The 19301-nt window shown below is 44.6% G+C and overlaps 1 protein-coding gene across 1 annotated transcript in view; it reads left to right on the top strand.

Annotated features, from left to right (window-relative positions):
• CACNA2D3 (calcium voltage-gated channel auxiliary subunit alpha2delta 3) overlaps positions 1 to 19301 on the top strand; it is an 871226-nt gene that overhangs the window by 489143 nt on the left and 362782 nt on the right. Inside the window, exon 11 of the mRNA XM_069561584.1 lies at positions 6226 to 6339. Coding sequence (XP_069417685.1) covers positions 6226 to 6339 — 114 coding nt within the window. The remainder of the gene's footprint in view (positions 1 to 6225; positions 6340 to 19301) is intronic.

The raw sequence follows: 19301 nt of genomic DNA, 5'->3' as shown, positions 1-19301 counted from the left end.
GCTTCTACCACTAAGCTACAGTGGCTCTCAAGCCAAGGATAGGTCCTAATGTGATACTCTTATTTTAACCAACAATACCTGCTGGCACATAGAAGGCTGTTTACACCTCAGTCCTGAGTCAGTATTGTACATCAGTGCAGAGGAGAGGAAGTAAGGAGGGAAGGTGTCATTTCAGCTTCCGTTATACAAACCAGAGGCCCTTCCTACTCACCTGGCTCCAGATTATTAGCATTTATGGACAACTCAGTGTTTGGGACAGCACATACCTGTTAACAATGTATTAATAATTAATAAACATGACTGATCAGAGCCAAGGACCAAGCTACATCTTTAAATTCTACTTTGAACCTTGGGTAGCTTTTGACATAGCTCAGATAGTAAAGAATCTGCCTGCAGTGCAGGAGACCTGAGTTCATTCCCTGGCTAGGGAAGATCCCTTAGAGAAAGGAATGGCTATTGACTTCAGTATTCTTTCCTGGAGAATTCCATGGAGAGAGGAGCCTGGCAGGCTACAGTCCCTGGGATTGCAGAGTCAGACACAGCTGAGTGACTAACACTTTGAACCCTGAATAGGCACCTTCATAGGGCTTGGAGATGCTGATCTCCACAGCTTAGCAGGCTTTTTCTAGAGGGTGATATTGAAAGGACTTGCCACATTTGGGAAACTGGCTTTCTTTATTTCAAAAACCTGGTGTCTAGTGCAGGGGGAGGCTACTCTGAGATGGGGGGAGGGAGTCCCTTGCTTGGAAGTGTACCTTGCAGATTTCTGTTTTCCTGCTATTTGACAGAGGTGGTGAAGGAGTAAAGAGTTAAGAGATGCTTCTTGTGTTGGAGTTTGTGGCTTCTGGAGTCAGGCAGGTTGGGTTGAGAAGCCTGACCCACTCAGAGCTTGCTGTGTGACCTTGCAAAAATTCTGCTTGGTTTTACCTTTATTTTCCTCATCTTTAAAATGAGGCTGGGAATAGACCCAACACTGGTCACTTAATTTGTGAAGCCCAGTGCAAAATGACAATGCAGGTGCTTGTTCAAAAGTTAATAAGCATTTTAGGAAAGTGATACCAGAGTGTTCAACCAAGTGTAGGCCTGTGTATAACTATGTACATCACATGTCATGAAGCCGGCCATGCTGGATAGGGGTTGAGGCTTCAGCATGAGGCAGTGGCGCCCAGCTCCCTCTCAGTCATGCTGGGTTGGGTGGGAAGTGCCATCACCGTGACCACAGAGACATTAGGCAGCCTCAACTTTTGCCAGGCTGCCTGAGGTTTCTAGAAGCAGCTCCTACCCTTAATGCTTTGGTCCTACTCCCTGCCCAAATCCTCAGGAGTCTCTGCTTCCCTTTATCCCCTCTCTTCTTTTCCTTGCCCTGGAACTTTTTCCTCTCCCCAAACCTTTCACTTACCAGATTTGTTTTAAAGCTCTCCTAAGCCAGTGATCCCTTGGAATGCCCAGTGGGATGCCGTCTGCTTCAAGGCTCCAACATAGGTGTTGTGGTCAAGGTGTGGGATGCCATCCTCCTTTTGGAGACTCACAATTCATTTTCTACTAGAGGCCTTAGCAGTCCTGCAGTGAACAGACCTTTTAAAATATGTCTATACCAACACTCAAATTATTGACCCAGGAACTCTCTGCGTCATGTTATAACCTCAGGATAGAATTTGTGGAACTCACAGCTCCCCAGGCACACCTTCAGGCATAATATTTTTTTATCCTTTAAGAGGGTGTAGTATTTCCAACACCTCCAAGAACCAGAAAATCATCAATACATGGTGGACTTTTTCCCTTGAATCCCAGTGAGAGAAGCATTTTTGAACCAGGGAAACCGTCCACATACCTGCTTGATCTACCTGTATCGGTAAAAGCCCTTTGAAGTCTGGCCAGTCAGAAAGTCTGAGGGGTCAAGTGTAAATTCCAGAAAGTAAGAAATGGAAGGAACAGAAATGTTTCAAAATGTCCCTGCCTGAGATTTGTTGACAGTTGGCACCATATTGAGTGCACATTTATCCCAGAGAGAGAAACATTTCCATCCCATTTCTTGCCATGGGGCTTTTAAATAGCCAAACACTTTGAAAAACACAGAGATGGTTAATCTCCCATGAAAATGAAGCTTTAGCCATTTTCCACTTCATCAATATGACCTTTAGTGATATAATTCTCTTCCTGTGTATTATGTCTGCTTTTGCAAGCCAGTATGAAATTAAAAGCTATTTCTTGAACGCACAAACACATATACACACACTTTTTCTCTCTTAGACACACACAATTGAAATGCCAATTGTGGTTATGGCTTAGAATGGTTCAGAAGTTACTATAACTAAATGAAGTTAATTCTGTTTTGCATTTACCTGCATTTCAGTTTCAGTGTTTGCTCAGATGATTTAAAGGCTTGCAGTTGTTGTACAAATGGCTTTGAAAGGAGGATTCAAATAAACTTCTAAGACCCTTCTAGCTATTGATCTCTGCTGCATTCATTAGATTCTCTTAAGAAAACAGAGCCGGTTTGCTACAGTAGTTAGCATCTACCTTGTCATGTGACAACTGCAATTATCTTTTTTGGCGATGAATACAATCTTTGCAGTGATTACCTTTTAAAAATTTTTCTTAGCCAATTAAATAAAATTCGGTGACATTTCAAAGACTGTTAATCACAACCAAATGCTCTAAATGTCAGGATGCATTGAAATTTTTGCTGCTAACTGATGAATCACTGAGCTAATTGTAGTTCATCATCAGGCCCTTGTCATTGTTATTATTATGGAAAACACTTTCATCACTCCCGCTATTCAATAAAAAAAAAAGTTCTAGACAAATATGAAGAGAAGAGATATTACTCATCAAAGCATTTGAATTTAATTGCATTCTTCAAAATTCTCCCAACTGCAGATTGCTGCAGAAGAAAACCAGGGACTCAGCCATGGAAGAAAGTAATGGATGTAAATAAACAGCTCGGGGCAGCCCCTTCTTCCAGTGTGCAGTATTCAGATATCTTCATTTCCCTCTCTTTCTTGCCTTTTGTTTGGGAGAGTTTTTCCTGGGTGTTTTCAAATGAGTTACATGAACAACAGTCTCGAGGTGTCCTGATTTTTTCCCTTCTGCAGCCTCTGTGGTCAAATGAATAGATCACTTGTATTCGGTGCATATTACTGGGTTTATCCAGTGACATGAAGGTTGTGTTGAATTGCAGGCTCTCCAGAAAATCTCCAGAGCAACCTGTTGATAAGACAAGGCTGCAAGACTGTTTTTTCTTGTTGCGCTATGATGATAGAATCTTAGTAGCATCTCAGAGTGGAAAGGGCAAAGTCATTTATTGAGACTATTAAGTGGGTCCTCAGGGTGGAAGAGAGGGAAAACGCTTCATTAAGACAGAGTATAAATCCTAAATTATAGTTTATGATTGGTGGATGCAGCAAGGGAAGATTTTGAGGTCAGAGGTTCAAAGAGTCCCAGGGTATAAATTGTCCTTTGATGCTTTCTGTTCAAGAGTTGATAGGTCTTTTAGGAAGTTCCTGGAATAAGCACTAAAGTTATTTGCAATTTTCACCTTCTTTAGCTAGAGTTTTCTAGAATAGTAAGTTATTGTCAGTGAAGACAGTAGAAAAGAAGTTATGTGAGAAGTTTTGTGGTCCAATGGCCTTAGTTCTCGGGTATTTTTACCTATTGATACTGTATCATGTGCCTTGTGTGTTTATTAATTTAAGGACACTGTCCAGTCAGAGTTGCAGGAGTGAGTGCCAGGGTCAGGACTAAAGTGAGCCACATTCTAAAGGCACCAAATTTAAGGAGCAGTCACTCTCAGGTTAGGGACCTTGGTGTCTGCCCTGTGACCCTGGAATGCTAGAAAGACTAGAACAAGGAAGAACAGGAGGAAGAAATGAGCACTGTGGGGCTCTCAGATTGAGGAGTGCCATCTCATTACTGGAAGGCCATAGGCCGAGTGCACTGAATCTGAGAATAGATTCTGGAGTGGACTGCCTGGGTTCACATCTCAGCTATGGCAGATAGTTGCTTGTGTGATTTTGGGCAAGTTAGCTAATCTCTGTGCCTGTGTTCCTCACTGGTCCAGTGGGGATAATAATAGTACATACCTCAGAGACTAGTAGAGATTAAGTAAGTTCATACTTGTAGCCCAGCATATAATGGGCATATAATCTGTGCTGTAACAACCTTATAAGCATGTTGTTCCCATCTTATAAATGAAGAAAAGGGTATTCTTTTGAAGTATTTATTTATTACTCATTTATTTTAAAATTTGTTTGAGTGCACCTGGTCCTAGTTGCAGCATCTGGGATCTTTTAGGTATGGCATGTGGGATCTAGTTCTCTGAGCAGGGGTCAAACCCAGGCCCCATGCACTGAGTGTGTGGAGTCTTAGCCACTGGACCACTGAGTTGGTCCCTAGAAAAAATATTCTCAAAAGAGAATTTATGTTAGGTACCAGTTTGTGGTGCTGAAATAAGATTGAATATTTTCCGCTATACTATAGTATTCCACCTGTGTTTTGAGTTGGTTTTACTTTGTCCTAATATAACCATGAGGCCATTCGTTCCATCCATCCATCCATTCATCCAGTCTTCTCTAAAGTCACTGCAACTTCAAACTCCACGTTAGAAATCCAAGTTCATGGAGACTGGGCATTATGCTTCAGTGTGAGTGCTCTGGTAGCTCTGGTTCATCAGTCAGCAGAGAGTCCAAGGGTGGCCTTCCCCCAAGTCATGGTTAGTAGGTAGGACATGCCTGTACATTGTCACTCATGCCTGTGCACATGCTGTTCGCCCTCTCTGAAAGGCCCTTGCCCCAGATGCTCACCTCCTTCTGGTATTATTCAAATGTCACCACCTCATTAATGGCTTCCCAGACTATACTTTCTAAAGTTAGCCCTCTGCATTTCCTATCCCCCTACCTTTTTTTTAACTTTGCATCGTCATTATCAAACATAAAACATAATTTACTCCTTTACCTTGGTATCTCATCAAACAGAATATAAAATACATGAGGGAAAAGATTATTCTGTGTTTCATCCTCAGCACTGTGTGGGCACTTAGCAATAATTTTTAAATAAATGAAAAAAAAAACAACTTCACAGTTTGTAGTGGTGGGAGTTTTCACTACTGAAGGTTAAAATCTTTTTGTGTATTCCTCATTGGTATGTAACTGTAGGGTTTTTAAAGGACACTGCTTTGAATTTGTAGCATTCATTAAGGAGATCCTTCACCCGTGATTCAAGGGAAGGACACGAATCTCTGACAGCTGTCATATGGTTAGCCAAGCTACCACTCACAAAGGCTGGGCACTTTTGAAATTCTCTGTAAAACTGAAAGTTGAAGTACAGAATTGGTATCATAGTGGGCACAATCTTAGGATTTCAGCAAGCTATACATACTAACATACATAATATATAATGTTGCTAAGTCACTTCAGTCGTGTCCGACTCTGTGTGACCCCATAGACGGCAGCCCACCAGGCTCCGCCATCCCTGAGATTCTCCAGGCAAGAACACTGGAGTGGATTGCCATTTCCTTCTCCAATGCATGAAAGTGAAAAGTCAAAGTGAAGTCGCTCAGTCATGTCCGACTCTTAGCGACCCCATGGACTGCAGCCTACCAGGCTGCTCCTTCCATGGGATTTTCCAGGCAAGAGTACTGGATTGGGGTGCCATTGCCTTCTCCGAATATATAATGTTACATGCTAACAAATCATGTTTAAAACAAACCCTAAAAAGAGTGCTTACAGTATATTCTGAATTGGCATGCTCCTGACTTTATTCTCCATGTGTACAAAACCTCCTTGATTTTATTACATACAATCTGTATCCATTAGACTCATTCAAACTAAATTCATTTAGATTTTGAAAGAGATGTTACTCATCACATATTCTGTTACCCATAATTGTGTTTCTAAAAGGTTGCTCTGCCAACTCCTTTGGGCTTATATTCTGGAGCACTATCCATGTTTGAAGGTAAGAGAGGTTAACTATCCTAGAATCTCACGCCTACCTTGTGTGTATTTTTAAGAAACCTCTTTTGTGGTCTGTGTTGAGTTTCCGTTTCTCAGAGTAAATATGGAGATCCCTAAGTGGGCAGAGGCTTAGCCTGTAGGTTCTTTCTGGTGGTGCAGAATGAACTCTCATTTTAAGAGGCTTCCTGAACCTAAGATCTCATGATTCCAAAGTCTCGTGGGTACACATAGCCCTTTGAGGTGTTTTTCAGTTTGTGCTTATTTCTTTCCACAGTTCAACCACACTGGACAAGGAAGCATCTGCAGCCAGGCCATTATGCTCATCACTGATGGGGCAGTGGACACCTATGATACTATCTTTGCCAAGTACAATTGGCCGGATCGAAAGGTAAGTTGATGTTGATGTCATCATGGTGCCATCATCTGTGGAGGATCTTTATTGCATTATTACCTCCAGCTTGTCCATGGATAAGTACCCCGTGTGGACTTCATCTCATGACCTATGGTTTCTCAGCCTTGTGTTTTCTGGTTGACCAAAACCGAATACTATGGCTTTGCTTGTTTTCAAAATGAAACTTTTTTTGGTAGCAAGAAGAAACCCATGTAGAAGTGTTCAATATGTTCAGTGAAAAGACTCACTATGAGGTGTGCTTTGTCCATAATGGAGAGTGCTTCTCTTCGTTTATGTTTGCCTTGGAGCCAGAGCTGCGTGGTGAACCCAGCACCTCTAGAAGGGGGAAGGCAACCATGTGGCCCTGTGGCCGAGTCCTCTGTTTCCACGTCCCTGTAGTTCCTTCCTGTACCCTCATTGCCATCCAGAATCTCCTCTTCATCCCCAAGTGCCGTTCCTTACTCTTGTCGAAGCTTGTCTCTTCTCTATTCAAATTCTTTTTTATTTCCAAGTTAACATTTATTTATTTGATAAACCCATATGTTAGGGTGTCAGTGACAGATATCAATGTTTTTGGTGTCTTTTGAGTGCCTTAACCCAGAGGTTCTTCAAGCTGTTAGCCAGTTTGAATTCCCTATGGAGAGCTTTTAAATTATGGATCCTGTTGCACACTTACAGAATCAGAATTCCTGAGGATGTGGCCCAGGATTCCATGTTTTTATTAAGTACCTCAAGTAGACACCAGTCAGCAGATTGGTAGCTGGTGATCACTGTCTCTACTACACGGTGAGGTCTGAGTAAGAAATAGAGGTTCATCAGAGAGGGCGCTAGCCTGCAGGTATCACAAAGGCCCTTTCCTGTCCTTCGTGTCAGTGGCATTACTCTGACTGTCTCTGTAGGGGCATGAGACTGTTTAGACCAAGTCTGTTTTGCTTCTTCAACTTCGTATGTTTAATTTCTGGGAACTGAGCTAACCACACGCATGGCAGAAAGAAACAGAAGACAAATGACAACTGTGCACTCAACTGTATCCAGAAAGCACGTGCGCTTGAGGCGCTGCGAGCTGCCATTCCTTGTTCTTTTAGTCACTCTTGGTCCTCCCATGTCTTTGGTAACATAATCGTCTCACTTCGCCGAGCACAACTGGTGCTTTAAGATGCATATGTTTTGTAGAATGTGCTCCCCAAATGGATAACATCTCCTTCCCTTGTTGCTCAGCCTTAGAGACAGCCATTACTTCTGAAGCTGGAGGGAAGACTAGCTGTTCTGGGCTTGCTGAGAGTAGGTGGGCCTCTGGCCTGGCACCTGCCTGAGGGATATCCAGGAATAAGTATGGCTGAATGCAGCTCTCACAATAAACATTGACTTTAGAGTTCAGTAGTTGAATAAGATGGAAGTTCACTGTTGGAAAAGTGATTTTAAGTGAGATACTTCAGGTGATGATTTCTAGGGAAAGGTAGAGGACAGAGTTAATTCCTGATAAATGTACATGATCCAGAGGAGGGGGCAAGCGGTTTACACTTGCACCCCCACAGCGCATAACGTTGCCGAGCACGTGGCCTCTACCTCGTAATGCACAGCCCTAAGGGGCTGAGTGACTGAGGAGCCTGGGGGCAGCACTGGTAAAAGGTAAGGCTGCGGATGTGTTGTCATCAAATACGGTGTTCTCAGGTGCCATGACATCTCACACCATGTTGAAGGGTAGTTTACATTATTTGGGACCACCTTAAATAAAAGAATGAAGTAAATGGGCCTTTTAATAAGCAGCTCCATTAACAGCAAATGTATTAACATGTGAGATTTATATGCTGAATCACATGAATCCCTCTTGCTTGGTGATAAGTGATGGGTAGCTGTAGCCCAGGAATATTGAAATTTAAACATCCTGTCCTTACTTGCTGGGAGAGCCATAGGATGGAGGCTGCAAAATTGTAACTCTTCAGACAAAATAGGAATTTCAACATATCTTTCCAAAGAAACAGTGTTGACTTCAGGCCAGATGCTTTCTCGGATTAATTAGAACCAGGGTCCTGCAAATTTCAGCCTTCCATGAAGCAGTTTGATCTACTTATGAAGTGTTATCATGCAGAGGCAGACTTTCTTTCTGTAGCAAGAGGGCCTTTCTAATCTATGATTAGAAATGAGTAGCAGGATCCCTCTCCTCCTGCTCCATTCTGGAGCATTCCATGACATTCATATGCATATGCATTCATCTTCTTGATGACTTCTCTGTGGAGGTGCAGGTAATTAACTTGTATAAGAGGCAATGTGCGTTAGCACTGGGTTAAAGTGAGACGCTGCAGCATGTCTAAGCGGTCATCCTTCTCTATCGTTCTGAACATTAGGTATTTAGTAGAGGGTTGTGTTGTGCTGTTGTTTGCTATCTTCAAAATTATAGAAACAGGAAATGGTTCAGGAGGGAGTAAAATGATCTTAAGGCCTGATTCCTATAACCTGATTCCTATAACATAGTGACTCTTAAACTTTGGTGAGAATAAGAATCATCTGGAGGGCTTGTTCCAACACAGATTGCTCACCCCCAGCTCCAGAAATTCTGATTCAGTTGGGCTGGTGGGGCCTAAGAACGTCTATTTCAAACAAGTTTGCAGGTGATGTGAATGGTACTGGTGGGCAAACCGCACTGGGGAACTAGTGCTGTAGAAGTAGCCCAAGGAACAGGGTTTGGTTACTCAGTGGGCTCTGCCACTTTTGCTTCCCTATGTTTACCTTTTGTTGTTCTTTAGTTAGTAAGTTGTGTCCAACTCTTTGTGACCCCATGGACTGCAGCATGCCAGGGTCCTCAGTCCTTTCTTGCTTTTTCCCAGAGTTTGCTCAAATTCATGTCCACTGAGTCAGTGGTGTTATCTAGCCATCTCATCCCCTGTCGCTGCCTTCTCCTCCTGCCTTCAATCTTTCCCAGCATCATGGTCTTTTCCAATGAGTTGGCTCTTTGCAAAGGTGACCGACGTATCGGAGTTTCAGCCTCAGTCCTTCCAGTGAATACTCAGGGTTGATTCCCTTGAAGATTGACTGGTTCAGTCTCCTTGCAGTCCATGGGGCTCTCAGAGAGTCTTCTCCATCCAGCACCATAATTCAGAAGCACCATTTCTCCAGTGCTCAGCTTTCTTTATGGTCCAACTCTCACATCTATACATGACTACTGGAAATTGACTCTCCAGACCTTTGTTGGCAAAGTGACGTCTCTGCTTTTTAATATAGTCTAGATTTGTCATAGCTCTCCTTCCAAGGAGCAGGCGTCTTTTAATTTCATGGCTACAGTCACCACTTCAGTAACTTTAGAGTCTAAGAAAAGAAAATCTATTTACTGCTTTCACTTTTGCCCCTTTATTTGCCATGAAGTTATGGGACTGGATGCCATGATCTTAGTTTTTTGAATGTTAAGTTTTAAGCCAGCTTTTTCACTCTCCTCTTTCACCCTCATCAAGAGGCTCTTTAGTTCCTCTTCACTTTTTGCCATTATAGTGGTATCATCTGTATATCTGAATTTGTTGCTATTTCTCCTGGCAATCTTTGTTAAAGCTTGTGATTCATCCAGCCACAAGCGTCTATTCCCTCAGTCAAATCCAGTGCACAGGTATGTGTTTCTTGGCTCATACTTTGTTTAAAAAATTGTCAGTTACTGATTATCATTTTAAAATTGGAGACAGAATAGTACTATTAATAATATTAAAGTTTTAGTTTCACAAAGATATACACATGGCACTTTGGAGTCAACATTCTCATATGGCAGAAACTGACTGGGATTGAAGGATGGCTGCCGCCTTAGATGGCAAACATCTGGTTCTTTTGGCCCTGGTCTTCATCATGCTCCATTATTTCCTCCCAGCCCACTTCACTTTGCTTCACGTACCCATAGGTATAGAATTCTGGACCACTGCTCTGGATTAACACAGGCATGGTCTAGATTACCCAGCCTCTAGGTGTTTATTTCTTTCTCTTAGGCCTGCCATAAACTTTGCCTTCTCTTCTCTAGCCAGATGCCGTCTTGTCTTTACCTGAGTTTTACATGTCACACTCCCTCAGAACCATACAAGGGGTGTGTATAGCTTCAAATCCAACACTGTAATCACCTCTGGGCCTGGCTTTTCACCTTCGTTGGTTTGATAAGTCCTTGAGGAGGGGTTCTGGATCTCTGACCAGTCCCATCACCGTGCTCTATTCTGTCCCTGCTGAGAAGTGTGGCATTGAGTCCCTAGAGTAGTCTCATGATTCCTGCCCATTGGTGTTTATGCCCTGTCTGAGCGCCTCACCTAGAGTGTGGGTGGGACCTGTGACTTGTTTCTAAACAACAGAATATGGTAAAGGTTAGAGAATCTTGCAGATATAATCAAGGTCTCAAGCCAGCTGATTTTTAGCTAATTAAGAGGAATATTGTCAGGGGTGGGCCTAACTTTATTGAAAACCCCTAAGAGAGAGACTGGATACTCCCTACGGGCAGGAGACTCTCCTTGCTGATTTGATGAAGTAAACAGCTGTTTGGAGATTCTATGTAATAAAGAACTGGGGGCAGTCTACCTCCAGCCAACAGCCAGCAAAAACCTGGGCCCTCAGTGTTAGTCACAAGGAAATAAATCCTGTCAACAGTCTGGCTGAGTTTGGAGGCAGATGCTCCCCCATTGGAGCCTCCAGATGAATACCTGGATTGCAGCCTTGTGAAATGATGAACAGAAGATTCAGCTAAGCCATCTGCAGACTTCAGACCCACAGAAACTGTAATATTACCAATGTTTGCTGTTTTAAGCCACTGCATGTGTCTCACTTATTATGCAGCAATAGAAAGCTATTTGAAGAAGCAAGGTGAAGGGAGAAAGGAAAGAAAATCATTTCATGGTAGCAATACTATGAAACATCCCCAAACTTAATGGTTTAAAATTGCAATCTATCATTCCTTTCAATTTTGTGGGTTAACTAGGTGGTGGTTCTGCTCCCCATGGTGTCAGGTGGGGTCACTGAGGAAGTTGTGTTCATTTGTGAGTGTGGTGGGGCTGCCTTGGTTCTCTTCTCCAAGGGCTTTCTCTCCACACTATGTCTGATCCTCCAGGAGACCCTGTGAGTCTTCTTTCTTCAGTACCGTAGCCTGGACTTGCTTACCGTATGGCAGTCAGATTCCAAGAAAGAAAAGCAAAAGGAAGTGGGATGCACTTGTGTTTGTCCTGTTTTAATGCTCAACCTAGATAGCATATTCAAAAGCAGAGACATTACTTTGCCAACAAAGGTCCATCTAGTCAAGGCTATGGTTTTTCCAGTGGTCATGTGTGGATGTGAGAGTTGGACTGTGAAGAAAGCTGAGCACCGAAGAATTGGTGCTTTTGAACTGTGGTGCTGAAGAAGACTCTTGAGAGTCCCTTGGACTGCAAGGAGATCCAACCAGTCCATCCTAAAGGAGACCAGTGCTGGGTGTTCATTGGAAGGACTGATGCTGAAGCTGAAACTCCAATACTTTGGCCACCTCATGTGAAGAGTTGACATATTGGAAAAGACTCTGATGCTGGGAGGGATTGGGGGCAGGAAAAGAAGGGGATGACAGAGGATGAGATGGCTGGATGGCATCACTGACTCAATGCACATGAGTTTGGGTGAACTTCGAGAGTTGGTGATGGACAGGGAGGCCTGGCGTGCTGCGATTCATGGAGTCACAAAGAGTCGGACACGACTGAGCTACTGAACTGAACTGAATGTTTCCTAACCAGGGTCTGTGCAAGGCAACTGCTTAGTAAAACATTGTAGGATAAATTGGAAGAAGGAAGGCATTAATGGTGATTTAGCTTTAAGTCTATGAAGGCAACATCATGATCGCCTATGCAATGTGTCCCTTGCCAGTGGGTTATTTCTGGAAGCAGAAATGAGGAACTATTTATCCATTTATTGGATGCCATTTACTTTTAGATAATATCCATTGGTTAGTGGCTGAATGGCAGCTTTACACACTTGGAATAAAATATGAACTCTTCAGTATGAAAGGGACTCATTCCAGGATCTGCTCAAGAAATAAAGCTGCCTACATTTCTACATTTAAATTAGAAAAATGGCTATGCCTGCCATCTATGTAGCTGCTCTTCCAAATGAACTTTAAAAAAAGAAAAAGGTCATGGAATTATTAGTCATTACCTCCCATGATGCATAAGACAGAGTGACAGGTAAGAAAATGGTAAGTTAGTGATTTGAAAAAGAGGTTGGCAAACTGTGGCCAACTGCCTGCTTTGGGAGGTTCTTGAGTTAGGAATGATTTTCGCATTTTTAAATGGGAAAAAAATAACTAAAGGAGAAGAATATTTCATGATTTGTAAAAATTATATGACATTAACATTTTATTATCTGTAAGCAAAGTATTGTTGTAAGAGTTATACCCATTTGATTACACATCATCTGTTGCTGAAAAGTTGAATAGCTGTGGCAGAGACCATCTGACCTCTAAAGTCTGAAATATTCATTATCTGGCCTTTTAAGAATATGTTTTCCAACCCTTGACCTGAAGGAACCTTTGAGGAAATTTAGACCATCGAGTATATGGTTGAGAGTCATTGCAATGCCTTTAGAAATATATGCATTGGCTGAATTCAACAGAAGATGATAATAGTGAGTTCTCCTGCCTTTCCATTGCTTTTATTCTACTCAAATAAATAGATGAACCATGTGATAGGAGAAAGTGAAAGTGAAAGTGAAGTTGCTCAGTCATGTCCGACTCTTTGTGACCCGTGGACTATAGCCCATCAAGCTCCTCCGTCCATGGGATTCTCCAGGCAAGAATACTGGAGTGGGTTGCCATTTCCTTCTCCAGGGGATCTTCCCAACCCAGGGATCGAACCCAGGTCTCCCACATTGCAGGCAGAAATACAGTCTCTCAGAAAACCTCCTATAGTGACACAGAACTTCAGATGCAAGTACTACCGTCAAAGATTTCGAGGGAGGAAAGGAGACAGGAGAGTTGATGGCAAGAACTTCTCTCTGTGCTGTAGGCCTCTCTCCCCCAAATGTGACGTGGCCCTTTCTTTTCTGTCATGAGCTGTTTCTGTCCTTCCTTGCTCCTGACCTCTCCCTTCAGTGCTGCCCAGGGCTGGGGCACAGTACAGCGTGATCTGGTGGTTCAGCAGGAGAGCCAAAGGTGAGTGCACAGCCTGGGACTGCACCCAGTGCTCAGAATGTCAGATCTTCATAAATGTGACATGTAACTACCCCTCCAACCCCATTTTGGTTGTGACATGGTACATGGCAGAGTGTCAGTCTTTTGGGTCCCTGAAGCAACAAAGGAGATACCCTAGAGAGAATCAGATTCCCCTTTTACCAAGACCCAGGAAAGTAGAGACTCCCTGAATCCAAATGAAATGGAATTCATGGAATCCTTGACACTGTGGGGTCAGAATGCACCCACTCTGATTTCACACCTCTTATTTTGCTCTGTGTTATTCTTCAGGGAGAAAGATTTGGCTGCCACTGTCACCTAACAGACCATGTCTTAACTCACTTCTGCTGTAGGTGAACTGTGAAACCCTGCCCGGGTGTGCAGTGCAGACCCTTCTGTATGTGTTGGGTGTCACCATGCCAACTGTCTTTCATGTGAGTCTGTGATGAGAAACAAGGTTGCTCAGTTTACTTCCCAGGTCTCCATCAGTACAAGAATGTTTTAAACCAGTTTCCTGTACTTAAATATATAAAACAAAATGAATTCTTATTGAATGCTCTCTGAATACTTCTTGTGCACTTAATTCTCACAGAAACCCCATAAGGTAGGTTCTGTTACTATCCTGTTTTCAAAACTGGGGGAAACTGAGGCGGCAAGAGGCTCCATAATTGATTCAGGATTCCATAACCAATCTGATGGAGCTGAAATGACAACCCAGCAGTTGAACACTCAGGCTGAGTCCTTAATCAGGATGCACAGAACTGGAAGGCAAAAGTACAACTGAATGTCCTCTCGTCAGAGAAAGAATTGTCCACACTGAGGACTCTGTCATCAGGGCAATGGGTTTGTCTCCTTGGCCTTCCCATCCCCAAGTGTGGGAGAATCTGCAGTGTCAGAGCTTTGGGGATCTCAGAGCCCACTGGGGCCCCAGGCAGAAAGTAAGTGCAGGGCCAGCTGTGCAGCCTCAGAAGAGGCTCTCTGGGTATACTACCTAAATGATTGTCTTCTTCTGAAAGCACAGGGCGACCTCAAATGTGAATGCTACTTCAGTTATGAGTGTCATGTGTTTTATTTTTCACCAGAACAAAAGTGGGGGTGGTAGCTATGAGGCCCCTTGAGAGACAGCCAGGACTCCAGGTCCTTTGAGGATGCCTGATGGGCCTACAAGGAGGTATTGGTACAAGCAGCTTTTGGTGAAGGGAGACCCTTGATCATGAAATGATTTGGGGACCTGGCTTTGGAAAACTTTTGAAAACTGTTGGAAATCCATATTCTTTGAGCTCATGTCTGTCACCTGGAACTCTTGGGAGTTTTGCCCCAGACCTCCCTCCCTTGGCATAATTTGGGAGCTGATACCTCAACCAGATGGGTCCTAGTGGCCTTGGAGGAGCTGAAGGATTTAGCTGCCTCAGTACCTCTGGGGTGGTTTTGGAAAGCTCAGGAATCCCTCTCTCCTCTTTGTGGGGTGGGGGATGGGGGGGCAGATGCCAGTCTGGAGAACAGAATTCCTGAGCTGAGTGAAGAGTGAGGGCTTATCCCTTTAAGAATGCCAGCCCTGAAATAATCTTAAGTGATTTGGAAGGAAGGTTTTGTTCTTTCTTTTTTCCTAAACTGCTTTGTTCCCTTTGACTTTTAAATGATTTTACAAAGCCCCTCCCATCTGTTTTTGCCTTCCTTTGAGTCCATTTAGAGGAGCAGGGGTTTTTCTGAAACCACAGGCAACTGGAAAGAGAGTTAAATCCCACTGCTCTTAGAGGAGGGGTCTCAACAGTCTCCTCCCACCCCACCTACATTCTGGCTCTGTCATTCCTTATCCTATAGAACCAGCTTAAGGTGGGGGCTTAGGGTGGCAAAGGGCTGTTCGAAGGGGAAGTAACAGAGAGTAGCCATATTTGAGGAGGGCTGCTGCTGCTGCTGCTGCTAAGTCGCTTCAGTCGTGTCTGACTCTGTGCGACCCCATAGACGGCAGCCTATGAGGCTCCCCCGTCCCTGGGATTCTCCAGGCAAGAACACTGGAGTGGGTTGCCATTTCCTTCTCCAATGCATGAAAGTGAAAAGTGAAAGTGAAATTGCTCAGTCGTGTCCAACTCTTAGTGACCCCATGGACCGCAGCCCACCGGGCTCCTCCGTCCATGGGATTTTCCAGGCAAGAGTACTGGAGTGGGGTGCCATTGCCTTCTCCAGAGGAAGGCAGCAGTTCATTTTTATTGAAGACCTTCTGTGTCCCAGGCCATTGGACCAGAGCCCAGAGTATGGGGCTGACATGATAGCTCCAAGGAGATTTCAGAGAGCAAATAACAGATTACAGATAAAAAGTGAGAAGACCAGTAATTAGACATATTCTGAAGAGACAAACAAGGGCTAGAGACAAGAGTAATGGGGTGGCCAAGGGAGCCCTCTTTAAGTAGAGTGCATGTAGGGAAAGGAGCTGGGTGGGAAAGGGTAGAGGAACAGTAGTTTCAAAGGCCCTGATGAGGAGAAGTTGTGCGTGTGTGTGAGGAGCTGGGTAAAGAGCAGCTGGCTAGAGCCTGGTGGGCTGGGGCTGTGTCATAGGTGGCGCGGTACTGGTAGGACAAGTCAGGGCCAGCTCCTCTAGCCTGCGATTGGCACAGTAGGAGTTGGGATTGCTCTGCATGGCTAGTGGGGAGTCATTGCAGGCTCCTGAGCAGAGGAGAGATCTGCTCTGGTTGTCCTCAGAAGCTTCCTCTGGCTACTATACGGGAGTCAGTCTATGAGGCATGGACATGGGCTGGGCATGCAGCTTGGGTACTGGCTCTCTTCACCATAAATAATGTGAGTGGATGTCCGTGAAGGCAGTCGGCTTTTTAAAATTCCTATGAAAGTTCCCAGCTGCTCCTGTTTCTTACTGCTTCTTCACTTCAGGTCTTAGTTGGGTGGTTACATTTCTCCATTCCCTCCCTCCCTCCCTGACTAAAGTCACATTTGGCCTGAACGTTTTAGGTGAGTTTGTGTCGTTGCTGTATTTTCTCAAGGGTGATCAATCCTACGGCTGTCTTGGAAAAATAGCAGGACCATTCATTTCTCATGGTCAGTCAGTGGTATGACAGGGAAAGACATTTCTAGTCACCATGGTGAGAGCTCATGCAGGCCCTCCTCACTGCTGCAGGGAGAGTCGTAATGGTTCACTGTCTCCCAGTTTATTTTTAATTACTTCTGCTGGTACTAGACATCCTGTGACTCCTGCAAGAACATGATGAGACAGGTTAGGAACGAAGTCTAGTGATGCATGCCTGCTGCCAGCCATTGCAAAAGCATTTCTTGTCAGGGACTCAGAACGGCTGTGTGGGCACCTCCCCTGCTGCTACCAGTGCTGTTTCTCTCTGTGGGCTCTGGTGGGGTCCTTGGCCTCCGCCCAGACCCTACTGTCTTCAGAAGGCAGGTGGGCGGTCAGTGCACATTCCCAAGTAACCCTCACACCCTCCTGAAAATGGCTGTCCTGTAGCTACTCTTCAGGGAGTCCATCTCTGCTCCCCATGCTGAATGCAAACACTTCAGTTGGTTTTGTCATTTAATTTTTAGCTCTGCCCTATGGGTCAGTAAGTCAGTCAGTTCAGTCACTCAGTCGTGTCCGACTCTCTGCGACCCCATGAATCACAGCATGCCAGGCCTCCCTGTCCATCACCATCTCCCGGAGTTCACTCAAACTCATATCCATCGAGTCGGTGATGCCATCCAGCCATCTCATCCTCTGTCGTCCCCTTCTCCTCCTGCCCCCAGTCCCTCCCAGTATCAGAGTCTTTTCCAATGAGTCAACTCTTCACATGAGGTGGCCAAAAGTTTCAGCTTTAGCATCAGTCCTTGGGTAGACACACTTTATTACCATCCTCATGTCATAGGTGAGGGATCTCAGGCTCAGAGGGGTTAAGTCACTGGTCCCAGAGCCCACCACTCTGAAGCTGGGGATCTTGATCATCATCTACATCAAATTGTTCACACCTGTACTTGAAAACTGAGGGTTGAGTGGTTGGGGGAGCTTTAAAAATGTTTCCTTGGTTCCATTCTCTGTAGGCCCAGCTCTAGGACTGGCATTTTGAAAACTGAGGGTTGAGTGGTTGGGGGAGCTTTAAGAATGTTTCCTTGGTTCTGTTCTCATAGGCCCAGGTCTAGGACTGGCATTCTGATAGGTGGCTCATAGATCCGCCTCTGCTCTGAGAAGCTGGGCCCACTGAGAAATGCCGCTTACCTGATTTGTGTGCCCAGTGGATCAGGCAGGGTCCAATCAGGAATAGAAATCCACCAGTTATTTTAGCAAAGAGCATTTAACATTAAGAATTAGTAAGCAGAAAGGGCAAACAGTTTAGGGTATCATGGAAGTCACTACTCCTCTTTGGCTGGTGGGAGAGGAGAAGAGTGGGAAGCGGAAGAGAAGGTCATTATTAAAACTTAGAAACTCGGAAGAGAGGACTCGGAAGGCTGGGACCAGGCCTCTGAGGAGGACACACTGGCTACGAGATACTTGGGTCCTGGGGAAGCTTTGGCCAGGTTGATGGGCCAGGTTGAGCCCATCTTGCCTGTTCATCAGCTCACCTGTGAGCTGTTACCCCCTTTCCTTCATTTCCTTTATAGGCTGAGCCAGGGAGGGCGCTTGGCAACATCAAGAAGAGATGCTCTAGTGTGCTGGGATTAGGGGCGATGCGGCATGGTGGCCAGCACGCTTCTCCACCTGTTGCTCTCATACATGCATATAAATTACAGTCACACGACATTTCTTCTTAATCCTCAGGTAGATTGGTTTCACTGAAAGTAGGCATTCCAGAGCCTATTGTCTACACAGCAGCCAGACACTGGAAACTGGAGGTCGATTGTGCCAGTGAAGCTTCAGATGTCTGCTTGCTCCCCACTCTTAGCTAAGTTTAAGCCCAACTGCCATTAGAGTCCCTCAAGGCCTCGTTTGGTGGGTGCCCATTCATTGTGACCTCGGCTCCACTCTGTTCCTTCACACAGCCCGCTGCTCCCAGCCTTCGGATGTCAGCGGATCCTGTGCCCTTAGCCTGGGGCAGTCTGCCCCCAGATTTCCACATTGTCTCACTCCTCACTTTCATGATGTCCTTGCCTAGGCATACCTTTTCAATGAGAGCCACCCTGACTACTTGATTTAAAGTTACCCATGGCCCTAAACTCCAGCAGCCTTAGTTACGGCTTTCCTTTCAGTGATAGGTTTTTCATCTTGTATTATATTAGGTAAACATCACAAGGAAATGAAGTAACTGTGGGAATTGTTCCATCCATCAGAAGCAGAACTTGATCCCAACAACCCACCAGGAAGAATTCTCAATCCCAAACCTGAGCCTGAGCCTTGCACCCCTTGGTACTTTTTGCTTGCTTTATGTTGATAGGTCTTTATCCCAGAGGAGCCCTTTGCATTTTTAGCTATTGATACAGAGAAATCACCTTTATGCCTCAGAAATGAAACTCCTTCTTCCAGTGGATTCTTTGAAATCCAATATTCTCCATTGGCTGACCTTTGCATTACCCCTTCAAACATCTGGGGATAAAACCTGAGACTCCTAATGCCAAATGATTTTGGTCATTGACCTGTTATCCTTCCGACTATTGTTTTAGTCACTAAGTCATGTCCAACTCTTTGCAATCATGTGGACGGTAGCCCACCAGATTCCTCTGTCCATGGGATTTCCCAGGGAAGAATACTGCATTGGGTTGCCATTTCCTTCTCCAGGGCACCTTCCCAACCCAGGGACTGAACCCGTGTCTCCTGCATTGGCAGTCGGATTGTTTACCACCGAGCCACCAGGGAAGTCTGTCCGACTACCTTAATCATTTCTATAAAAAGTACAAT

Source organism: Ovis canadensis, chromosome 19 (assembly GCF_042477335.2).
Source record: "Ovis canadensis isolate MfBH-ARS-UI-01 breed Bighorn chromosome 19, ARS-UI_OviCan_v2, whole genome shotgun sequence".
Classification (NCBI taxonomy): domain Eukaryota; kingdom Metazoa; phylum Chordata; class Mammalia; order Artiodactyla; family Bovidae; genus Ovis; species Ovis canadensis.
Note: the sequence above shows the minus strand (reverse complement) of the source record. Positions and strands in the feature narration are given on the sequence as shown.